At 48.9% G+C, this 11620-nt stretch overlaps 5 protein-coding genes across 5 annotated transcripts; 3 read left to right on the top strand and 2 right to left on the bottom strand.

Annotated features, from left to right (window-relative positions):
• Position 1: 1 nt before the first annotated feature.
• Positions 2 to 1636, top strand: EJ05DRAFT_271366 (uncharacterized protein). The gene has a single exon (XM_033740361.1). The coding sequence runs from the start codon at positions 443 to 445 to the stop codon at positions 1592 to 1594; it is 1152 nt and encodes a 383-aa protein (XP_033602525.1). The 5' UTR covers positions 2 to 442; the 3' UTR covers positions 1595 to 1636.
• A 765-nt stretch (positions 1637 to 2401) lies between these two features.
• On the top strand, positions 2402 to 5578 carry EJ05DRAFT_536258 (uncharacterized protein; the record flags this gene model as incomplete). The annotated part of the gene is made up of 4 exons (XM_033749303.1): positions 2402 to 2569; positions 2663 to 2750; positions 2840 to 3186; positions 3656 to 5578. 4 exons carry the CDS (start codon positions 2402 to 2404, stop codon positions 5576 to 5578), a joined length of 2526 nt encoding a protein of 841 aa, XP_033602524.1.
• Positions 5579 to 6179: 601 nt separating this feature from the next.
• On the bottom strand, positions 6180 to 8782 carry EJ05DRAFT_525156 (putative siderophore-dependent iron transporter; the record flags this gene model as incomplete). The annotated part of the gene is made up of 6 exons (XM_033748836.1): positions 8227 to 8782; positions 7970 to 8168; positions 7147 to 7914; positions 6976 to 7091; positions 6367 to 6928; positions 6180 to 6320 (listed from the first exon to the last, which is right to left on the bottom strand). Exons 1-6 carry the CDS (start codon positions 8430 to 8432, stop codon positions 6180 to 6182), a joined length of 1992 nt encoding a protein of 663 aa, XP_033602523.1. The 5' UTR covers positions 8433 to 8782.
• Positions 8783 to 10163: 1381 nt separating this feature from the next.
• Positions 10164 to 11118, top strand: EJ05DRAFT_271255 (ClpP/crotonase). Its single transcript, XM_033740358.1, has one exon. It carries the CDS (start codon positions 10182 to 10184, stop codon positions 11082 to 11084), a length of 903 nt encoding a protein of 300 aa, XP_033602522.1. The 5' UTR covers positions 10164 to 10181; the 3' UTR covers positions 11085 to 11118.
• Positions 11119 to 11566, bottom strand: EJ05DRAFT_271279 (uncharacterized protein). The gene has a single exon (XM_033740360.1). It carries the CDS (start codon positions 11441 to 11443, stop codon positions 11153 to 11155), a length of 291 nt encoding a protein of 96 aa, XP_033602521.1. The 5' UTR covers positions 11444 to 11566; the 3' UTR covers positions 11119 to 11152.
• Positions 11567 to 11620: the final 54 nt, after the last annotated feature.

Here is an 11620-nt window from a genome sequence, read left to right as displayed (position 1 = left end):
TGTCACTGAGCGTTTACCACACCCGAATAAGGCTAGACCGGCATTTATTCTGACAGGCCAACTAATCCCTAACCTGGTAATATGGCTATGCGGGGGATTATCGTTGGGGCTAATTAGAGCTGTCTTGGAAACGGGCCGACGCCGTGGCCGTGGCCGTGACCGTGACCGTGCAATTGCTTATCATCCTTTGCGGCGTTCCTGTAAAATCCTTCTTCAGCTGCCTGCTGGTAGCTCGTGGTAGGTGCGTCTGATACCATTTCATCTCTCTGCTCTTCCCCACGTTTTTATTCCTGATCTCTGATTTCTGATTTTTTGTATTCTTGGTTTCTGGTCTCTCATGGACAACTACCACCACACCGGAACCGGACATCTGGACCCTGAAAATCTCGACTATATTAACGTGTAAATGAGGAGCCTATCCAGGCGCGACTAAGCCTTCACCATGCCGGACCAATTGGATTCGGGAAATGGCAGCACCAAAGGCTATCGTGGGGGGAACGAACTCATCAACCAGGCCATGATGGCTTTCACGGCTATCGCTTGGGCTAATGCCATAGAACTTACTGTCCTCATCTTTGTGGTCTTCAAGAGATATGAGGGTACTTACTTTTGGAGTCTACTTCTCAGCACTCTTTCAATCGTGCCATACTCGATTGGAGCCTGGATCAAACAGGTCTACACCCCATATCGGGATTCAGTGCCATCTCTGTTACCCGTCGCGTTTCTCAACATCAGCTGGCTCATTCTGATACCTGGCCAATCGATTGTACTGTGGTCTCGTCTGCACCTAATCATACACAATCGGCGACAGTTACGTTTCATACTCTGGCTCATCATTGTAAACTGGTTCTTATTCTGTATTCCTACAACTGTATTCACATGGGGCTCCAATACCCACCAAGGTCCTTTTGTCACTGGCTACGCCGTATACGAGAAGATCCAAATGGTCGCATTCTCATTACAAGAAATCTACATCTCCGGCATCTACGTTTGGGAGGTCCGCAAAGTACTAGCCTTCGTTTTCGAGCGAAACTCCAGAAAGATTATGTGGGAACTCGTCGCCATCAATGTCTTTATCATCGCCCTTGACATCGCCCTACTCGCCGTCGAGTTCATGAACATGTACCAAGTCGAAACGACCTTTAAAGGCATGGTCTACAGCATTAAGCTGAAGCTTGAATTCGGTGTCCTCAGCAAACTTGTCAAAGTCGTCCTCGAGCGAAAAGATTCGCACGCCCGCATCCCCTCCAAAACACAAGAATCCGCTATGGACCTCAGCCAATTCCCAGCCAGCCCGAGCGAAACGCCACAGGTCCTGACTACGGAGCAGTTCACAAGGAGTTGTATAGGTTCAGTCTCCACTCGCAAAGGCTCCATCAAGCACATCGAACATATGACACGCGACTTCAACTTACCAGCCGAATGGCGCCGCAACCATTCTGACGATCTGGGACATACTGGACCCCTCGTTTTGCACGAAGAGGATGGCCTTGTGGATAGGCCGAGAATGGCGAAACGCGAATCGCAGATGTCTGATATCGCGCTGCAGTATCCTGGACGACTAGACAGCGTGCCAGGCGCCACGACCACGTAACAGCACATCTGCATCTGGAGGAGCGCTTATGCGGAGTGCCTCGGATGTGACATGTACTGGGATCGAAATGACCTCGTCGCGATTTAAAGGACAATGGTCCAATGAGGTGAAGTGACATCCATGCTCGGAACGCGCCGCGCGCCGTGGGAATAGTGCCGAGAGTGCGGCATAGATGATCGCATGATCTCGAAAGACACATCGTGCTTGGCGAGGCATATTTGTTGGTGGCATGTAAACTTTGCGCGACATCTGCAATTTCCAGATGTGAAAGCCTCGTAGTCGAAGAAGTTATCTGTAACGATTATTGATCGAACGTTGCGCAGAACCATGAGACAGGAAATGAGAGATACCCGGTGGAGTACACCCATGCGCAAATGAATGTGTAACGACGGGGGATACAGCAAGAGCGAGCTTGCAAAAAAGAGACGGATGATATTGGAGCTTTGCGCATTGCGTTTATTGTTCGAAGGAATGGTAATCACTAGTGTCGGGATAGAACACGCGCATAACTCGCGAACCGCTTTCAATGAAATCACATGTTGAGACATAGAGCATGGTATACACGTTGTATTAGATGAAGTAATAGAGGGAGCATGATCTGTGACCAAATCGCGCACTTCAAAGTAAACAATCCTCTGAGCACAAGCAAGTGTCCAGCCCCATACTCGCCACACCTTGACTCCCTCTAATCCCGTCGGGTCTAGCGCAATCAGAGTCTTGGCAAATGCCGGACCCGCAACGGCATTCAGATACAAAGAAACAACAACATCGTGCATTACGCAGCTTTCTAAATCAATTACGCACACAATGGATTCCCAACACCGACGTATCGAGCTCCAAACTCCCTCAGATTTAACATATCTTGAAGAATACGCAAAACGGGTTGCGAGAGACAAGATTGATTTGAATTTCCCGCCCGCCGCCGCCGTTGGCGAGGATGCGATGAGAAAAAAAGTGGAAGAACTGGTTGGACAGGTAAACTGACCACACTCCCGCTCGTTCATATGTGCCGTAACCTGTGCTGAATGGGCTCTGCGAGTTTGTCGCTGACATGTTGCTTCCGGGTAGTATTTGTCTAGAACGTTCGCCGAAGCAAGGAAAAACATGAGCATCAATGGCATGCCGGTTCCGAGCGCGGATGCTGTCGCCGGTGAAGGTAAGCACACCTATATTACACACTGCTTATGCCATTACTCCCCCAAACTCACCATGAATCCTCCACCGACATGCTAACGTTCAATCTAGCGTATGAACCCTTCGACACCACCCAAGCGGACCGCATTCGCGATCTCGAAGCACGCAAAGACGCCCTTCAAAAAACCGTCGCTCTCGAACGCCGGAACGGTGCCGCTTCAGCAGCGCGCAACTTTGAAAAGGCATACACTGCACACGTTGACGCTGAAGACATGCAGTGGCTGATGGCGAAGAACGCGGTGATGGAACGAGCTGAGAAAGAAGCGATACTGGGAGTGAACGCACCGAAGAGAGAGCAAGAGTATGTCGAGACGTACAGGAAGGCGAGAGAAGATCTGGAGGGGCTGAATAAGGGCCTGGGCGGTACGGTGGGAAAGTTGGAGAGAGCAGTAGGCAGTGTGAGGTTCCTGGAGGAGAAGTAAAGTGCACCTTAGTAGGTTTGGTAAACGGTGTTTTGGTGGAGTTGAGGGCTTCATTGGCGTTCGGATATGAGATGAGTTTCAGATGATACCCCAGATTCCAGATCATTGTCCATTATGTTGGCATAGCTGCCGGAAGAAATGTAAAATTAGCGACTAGTTTTAGAAGGGGCGTCTTTCTATATCCTGACACTATATTCTGGTTAGAATGGAATACATTATTGGAAGCCTTCGGCAAACACCAGAGATACACGTATCGCTCGTCCTCCACCATGCAGATTAGATGGCTCTATGGGTAGGATGCTTCACGCATGCATGGTTCCCTTAGGACTTGGGCGGCAGAACGTCATGGGTTTACTTCCATGGCATGCCATTTTCTCACTTAATGTGGAACGTCTATGAGGAAATCAGTCTTTCTTTAATAAGCTTCATTGACTGATAGGTGTAGAGAAGGAGCTTGGACAAGGCTCAAGCGAGCACATACGGCTTCGCAAGACCTCCGCACGGATCTCAACCACATATTCAACCACCAACCGCCAATCACCAAGAAGATCCCGTCCCAGCAATGGTACGAACAGCCCCAACGGGAGCAGCTTCGATCTTGATATCCTCACATGCACCTTGGGTATGTCAAGCGTGTTTCCGTCGGCTTCAGTTGCGCCCACAAGCCGCACCCAAGAGCTTCCAGCTATCAACTCGACTGCGCAGCCTTCATACCGAGCTCCGTGTAGACGATGCCGTACCATATCGCAAACTGCTTAAGGATCAGAAGAACAAGAAGAAGAGCAAGGGCGTGAAGGGATCATCCAATGGCAAAGGCTCCCAGTTGACAGACTGGGAGCTTACAGTCGGCATCGAGATCCACGCGGAATTGAACACCGCGCGAAAGTTATTTTCCTCAGCGTTGACCTCTACGAATGAGACTCCAAACACACATGTCGCCCTCTTCGACGCCGCGTTCCCCGGCTCTCAACCACAGTTCCAGAAAGACACCCTAATCCCCGCAATCCGCGCAGCTTTAGCTCTCAATTGCGACATACAGAAGCGTAGCACCTTTGACCGTAAACACTATTTCTACCAAGACCAGCCCAACGGCTACCAAATAACACAATATTATGAACCCTTTGCCAAGCGTGGCCACATCACGCTGTATCCTCACGACGGCATTGCAGAGCAAGACTATCCTAGTATCACAATTGGTATCGCGCAAGTTCAGATGGAGCAAGACACTGCAAAAACTCTCGCCCAACCACCACATACCCACCTGATCGATCTGAACCGCGTCTCGCACCCTCTCATCGAGATCATATCGCTCCCACAAATCCATCACGCGCAGACGGCAGCTGCATTCGTCCGCAAAGTCCAGGCCCTCCTACGCGCTGTCAACGCCGCCACCCGAGGCATGGAACAAGGCGGTCTCCGTGCAGATGTCAACGTCTCGGTACGGAAAAATTCTGCAGGCCCCGGCGCACTCGCATACGCCGGTATTGCAGGTCTCTCACAGCGCACTGAGATCAAAAATCTCTCATCCCTTCGCGCCGTCGAGGATGCAGTTACCGCCGAACGCGACCGCCAGGTCGGTGTGTTAGAAGCCGGCGGTATGATTGAGGGGGAAACACGGGGGTGGACGATTGGACAGACAAGCACGACGAGGTTGCGCGGGAAGGAGGGCGAGGTAGATTATAGGTACATGCCCGACGCTGATATCATGCCTGTGATAATTGGCAAAGACTTTGTCGCGCATTTGAGGGAAACGCTTCCTAAACTACCGGATGAGGTGCTGGATATGCTTGTTAGGGAGCCGTATGGGGTGACGGTGAAAGATGCGAAGACGTTGCTTGCACTCGATGATGGAGAGAGGTTGGATTACTATTTTGATGTTGTGCATATACTACAAGAGACGCTGGAATCCGAGGCGGCTGGTGTGAAGGGGAAGGTTGGCAAGATGGCGGCGAATTGGGTCCTGCACGAATTGGGCGGATTATTAGCGGCCTCGACAACGGAGTGGGTGCATAACAGCGTACCAGCCGGAAAGGTTGCAACTATCATTGCATATCTTCTACGACGAAAGGTGACTGGCAAGGTCGCGAAGCAGCTGCTGAGCACGGTGTTTTATGAGCCTGAAAGAGAGGTCGAGGATGTTGTAAGGGAGGAAGATCTACTATTGCGGCCCATGAACGACGAAGAATACGAAGCCTTGGCGCAAGATGTCATCACGAAGAACGAGGACGTGTCGGTTGAGGTGCGCGAGACTGGACATCAAGGAAAATTGATGTTTCTCGTGGGACAACTCATTAAGCACGGCGAGGAAGGCCGGGTTGAAGCCGATCGTGCGAAACTGGTGCTGCAAAAGCTTTTATTAAAGGGATGAGCGTGATCGCGACGAAAATATGGAGACTTACATACAGGCCCGGAATTACGCTGGGTGGTCCTGAATTACGCTGAGTATGCCTGGCACCGATCTATAAAACATTGCGAGACAATATCTAAATGTGATAGATGAGGATCGGCTGCTTGAAGAAATCGAGCCTTTCCAACAATGCGAGGCTTGACACGGTCATCAGGTTGACGTCAACATACACAACAGTTAAACAAAAGAACCCGACTGCTACAATAAGTGGCAGAACTGTTGCACGACTTATATCCTAATCAATTAGTGGTCGTGTCTCTACACTTTCACCGTTTCCTTGAATGGCAATCTGCCGCATAGGAGATGACAAGTTCCCTGCCATCACCGTCAAGAAGAATGTTCTGTCTGCTCAGCCGTTGGTGTGTTGTATCGTGGCGTGCAGAGTGAACTGCAAGATCTGAAGTATTGCGAGATTATGGAAAAGTACAGTTTGATGTAATTTGTCTGTCAAGATAACTGCTATTTTCAAATAGTACATCCTAGAAAACAGCTTGGCTATGTTGCAGCATACAATCGGTAGGTCATACTGTCCTAGCAGTTTTCCCCATGTCATACACATCTGTTAAGTGTCTTTGTAGTACGCACGACGGATTCGGTTCCACAGACCAGGTCCTGTATATCGCTCCCGATTGGTATGGTCCTCAATGCCAACGACCTCATGCCCATCCACACCTTTGTTATCGATAGCATTCTGTTGCTTCCCCTGTGCCGAGTCAGTCACCATAGCTTGAGCAGGTTCGTAGGCTTACGAGATAATAGTCCGGCATAGCCAACGTAAAGACGACACAGACAGTGGAAAGCAAGAGACTCGTGAGGAATATAATCCCCATTGTGCGATCATATGCACGGACTGCTCCAACTCTGATGGGATCATCTAAGTCATACTCCTTGAGTAATTTGATGGATCCGTAGACCTTTTTGATAGTTGCCTCAGAAGTGCCTGCAGGCAGCTCTTCACGAAGAAATTTCGGCATCTTGTTTGTCCAGATAAGTGCGCCAATAGCAGAGCCCACGGAACTGGCCAATATACCCCAGAGAAACAACAAAGACACCGCGGAAGCAAGATCAGTGTGGGCGACGGACCCTTGACTGCCAACTTTTGCCCCGATGGTCATGAACCCACGAAATCCAACGAGGACCTGGGAGACCGCTAAAGCCGCAAGACTTTGGGTTGCGCGTCCGTTTCCCGTCAAGACAATCCCGTTTCCTATCAGCCTTAGAACAGCTCCGATGAGCATCAGTGTCTTGTATCTGTGGGTGATACGGTGTATTAAGCCGCCTAGGGGACTGGTAAAATACAACGTGAGCATACTTGCCTTATGGATGTCAGTCTCTGGCCTGATTGATACAATTGGTACCTTACATTATTGAATACACTCCACTCAAAGTCACTGAAGGACTGAGTAACGTATGTGTATGAGGAGAAATATCCGGCTCTGGTACCAGTGGACATTTGGCTAGCCACTGTAACGACCTGGGGAACCGAAGCTTTAGCTAAGGTGCAGACGATACAGAAGAGTGGTTCTTACAGTCGCGCAGATCCATGCTTTGTTCAGAAGAATTGTCTTCCTCATGACTGGTTTGGGCGCCAAGCACACTTCGTACGCGATGAACGCACCGAGAAGAACGAAGCCTACAACAAGCATAGCGATCATGCTTCGGTTAGACCAGCCTCCATCTGCATTCTCTGCAAGAGTAAGACATAGAAGGATAAGCGAGAATGCAAACCCAAGCAGGACAAGCCCCAGGAGGTCTATGTCAATAATACCTTGTCGAGCCAGACCTATGTACCGTTTTAAAGAGTGGTCTACGCGATTTTTCCTCACCATACTGCTGTCTGCGATGCCATCAAGACTCATCTTATCAGCTTTTCGTTGGATGCCGTATAATGTGCCTATGGCAGGTAGCATAAGGATTGGGATCATGATGGCAAAAATACCAAGTCCCCATCGCCACTTATCTGGAACCAGAGCGTCGACCATCCCACCTGCGGCAAACGTAGTGAATAGACTGGAGACGTTCAACATCCCACCAGCAAACGCCCGCCATTGAAGCGGAGTCAGGTCGCCAACAATAACGTTCGATAATAAATCCAGACCTGACTCGCCAAACGACGTGAAGCAGATGCCAATCGCATATGTGGCCGTGTTGTTGCAACTAGCTGCTACGCTATAGCCGATAGCATAAAATACGAGGACAACGATGTATGTGTCTGGTCGAGAAGTGATGTCGGACATTCTCCCAAGGAAGGGTTCGGCGATTGCACGGATGATCTGGCTGGCAGTTGCTATGGCGCCCTGGCAGCGATTAGAACGACTTGTGGAGATACCAGCGCTCGTGTGACTGCAACACGTAACTTACAATATCTGCGTGTCGGCCAAAGGATGAAGCGGCAATCACAGTGAATTGAGATGTGCTTGCCTGATCTAAGGAGTATCCAATCATGGTTGCGAGTAGCGAAGCCTGGTAACATATCAGCCCTGTATCCGGATGGAGTCCATGTACTGGTATCATACTCACCGCAAGAACCCAAAGTAGGACTTTTCCAGTCCTGTTGAATCTCCGTCAGTGATTACATGCATAATGAGGCTCTAGTCCACAGCACCTACCTGCCGGAATGATATAAAACGTCATTGAAGCGCTCCATTTTCTCAACACCACGATGTTTTACATCTTTGGGATCGGTTGGTCTCTGGGAATCAGCATGGGGGTTAGTATCCAAGGCTCCGTGTTCCTGTATGGCTATACCATGATCATCTTTCAGCTCGCCACGACCGTTGTTCACCGGCATCGCCGTTCCTTTCTCTTCCGCCATTGTGAATCCCTGATAGCCTCTCTCTCTTTGAACTCGCGACAGCTAGAAAACTAACATTCGCGTACATGTACAAAGTCAAGAGTAGTGATTTCGTCGCTTTTTGTTTAGCCTGCTTGAGATTCTGCTCGTTACACACGGTGTATGTCAACAAACACTGGACCGAAACAGCTGATGGCCAGCGAGAAAGTTTTGGCAAGGGGCTGTGATAGCACTTAATACTGCTAGAAAGATGATACCTATTGCTGCATCGGCATTGCCGAGACAGTGAGGAGTAAGAGTGGTAAATAGACCTTGTGTAAAGGCTGATACACAACTATAGAAGCGAAAGGAGTCGGTCGCAGTACCGAGCTAATCATAACTACGGATCTCATCATGTTATACGTAGTGGCGTATGAGCATGCCGCTCACTGGCGGTAATTGGCAATTGTTTATTGGTGTTGTGTTTAAACGGTCCGATTAAAGATTTAGTTAGACGCAGGATTATCTACTGAAGGGGGCCTTTGCCGAACATCAATTCCTTCCTATCGCTTTGTCGTCGAGTAACCCAACAAGATCTTATCTACACGAGGCAGCCACCCAGCTATACGACACTAGTACGTCTCAAATACCTGAATAGCAGTATATATCTTACTCACTCCCGTTATCCTTAGCCGTGTCCACATCTGCTCCGTCTACTCCGTTCTCTTTTTGGTCGAAGCCTAGAGGGCCGACTAAGGCCTCGCACTTGTCTAATCCTGCGCGTTGTACTACACTGCGAAAGGCAAGTAGGAGTATAGCGAAATGATATGGATGAACATGATACATAATATACTTCCTGAATCTTAGCGAGTAGCTTTGTGTACTGCGTGATGAAAGAGCATGGATCTGTCATCTAAAACTCAGGTCGAAATTTGTTTCTAGCTGGATTACTAAACCTACGTCCTATTATCAGCACGTATATGGGGTAAGATAGTACCAATTCGCACTTATCTTTATTGGTTCTTTCCTAAGTAGAACTCAAAAACTTAGACGAGATGTGTATATTCTTTCCGTTTTATTAGAATGTCTCGCTATGCAAATACTAATTATATAGTCTTGCCATTGAAGGCCGACCATGATCGCGGCTTCCTTGGCAGCTGAAGAATTAACAGCTGTCTATCTTCCTCTACATAGTATTAACTAAGGCCTGCGAATGAACCTAACAAGGTAAATGAATTCATTCGAATCCTGCGACGACGAGGAGTTGCATCTCTCGAACTTCGAAGCGTGGCAGTTGGCAGCGCTAGAAGACGTAGTTGAAGGTACATGACCGGGGCCTTGGAGGACTGCTGGAAGTTACTACGACCCTTGCCTGTACGAACGTCGAATCCATCATCGAAGAGTGTCATTTCAGTGAGATCGAGTGATTACCTTCATACCAAGTGGGTGGGTCATAAGTAATCGTCGTCAACGTGACAGGCCTCAAATGATGAATTACGCACACCAAGGCGAGTACGAAGTCTATCCATGCTCCCTGAGAGACTATACTAAGTTAGCGTTGCACAAATGATTATAGATAACTTTTCGCAATTAGTGAACATCTCTTCCATGCTTCTTTTTCATACTCTGCGTGGGTTTCACAGTATCTAGGTCTTGATTACGAATATTGATCTTAAGTCGAACACTTGAATATAAAAGGAAGCAGTATCTCGGACATTAGAGCCCATCAAACGAGAAGCAAGCATTCCTATATCTCAATTCAAGCTTTGGTATCTTTACAATTGATTCGACATGATGAAACATTTATTCTCCCTCGCTGCCTCGCTCGGTGCAATCGGTGCATCTATTGTTTCTCAGAAAAGCGCTCGTGGCACCCTGACGTTCACATATTCTCCCAACATCACACGCGTCACAATCTCGAATCCGCCAATCAATGTCTTCGACGCCAATCTTGCCTCAGATCTCCTTGAATTCCTCCTCTCCATTCAACCTTCGAATACCATGCCTCTGAGTCCTCCAAAAGTCGTCATCCTCGCGTCTGCGGACGCAGATTTCTTCATCCCCCATATTGATCTTCTTTCTATACTCCCACCTCAGACAGCGGCCAAAACTGCCTTCCTCGACTCCTGCACCCAGGTTACCGCGCTCCTTCGCAACACTACGACTACTGTATTCATCACAGAGATCGATGGCCGCGCTAGTGGAATAGGTGACGAGATCCTGTTGCAGACAGACCTGCGCTTCGCCGGCCCTGGCGCACGGCTGAGTCAGTTGGAGACAGCTGTCGGAGTGTTCCCCGGCGGGGGTGGTATGAAGGCTTTACCAAGCCAGATATCCCGTGCGCGTGCATTGCAATACGCTTTGACTAACGAGGCAGTGGGTGGAGCTAAAGCCGCGGATCTGGGTTGGGTGAACGGGTACTTTGACTCCAAGGAGACATTGAGGATGGGTGTAGATGAGGTTGCTAGAAAAATTGCACTGAGACCGGCAGGAGCGCTGGAGGGAGCAAAAAGAGCACTTCCGAGGCTGTATCCTCATGAGGCCGAGTATGAGGACGATTTGAAGAAATTTTCAGACTTGGCCGGAAGCGAAGAAACGGCGGCTTTGGTAAAAGGATACATCGAATTAAGTGAGAATCAAACCAGAGGATGGTTTGAGCTAGGTGTTCCGGAGTCGCTCGAGGAGTTGTTTTAGTTGTATACATTGTATAGAGATAGAAGCGACTGAGATATCTAATAATCTTTTCGTTACTAGAGCTAGCTCTATAACTCTCCGACACGTCTCTTCTTAGATTCAGAGTCAACGTCAGAGACATCCACGGGTGGTGCTAGGTCGTGCATGGGCTGACCCAAAGTCTCGCTGACTGAAGCTGACGGCGTATTACCAGCTTCTAGAGAAGGGGTATCTGTCTGGATAGAAGAGCGGAGCATAGCGTTCTTGACGCTGATAGCATTTAACGCCTCCTTGATATCGTCCAGTCGACTGGAAATAGCGTATTTGCCAATGTTCGTCAACATATCTCGATACTTGATGATATCGGCGTCGCTTCTCATGTCGCCTCGTAACGCACTCCAAGTCCAAATTATGCTTATACCAATTAGGACGTCGCTCGAATTAATGTACTTTCCGACGATGCATCACATAAGCTCCACCGATGAAAAGTAGTTTATGGTTTCATGTAAAAACTCAGCTGAGAAGCGGATGGACAAAGATCTAACGGCAGATAGGGA

The sequence above is a fragment of the Pseudovirgaria hyperparasitica genome (assembly GCF_010093815.1).
Source record: "Pseudovirgaria hyperparasitica strain CBS 121739 unplaced genomic scaffold EJ05scaffold_4, whole genome shotgun sequence".
In the NCBI taxonomy this organism is placed as follows: Eukaryota; Fungi; Ascomycota; class Dothideomycetes; order Acrospermales; family Acrospermaceae; genus Pseudovirgaria; species Pseudovirgaria hyperparasitica.
This window is presented reverse-complemented; position numbering and strand designations above follow the sequence as displayed.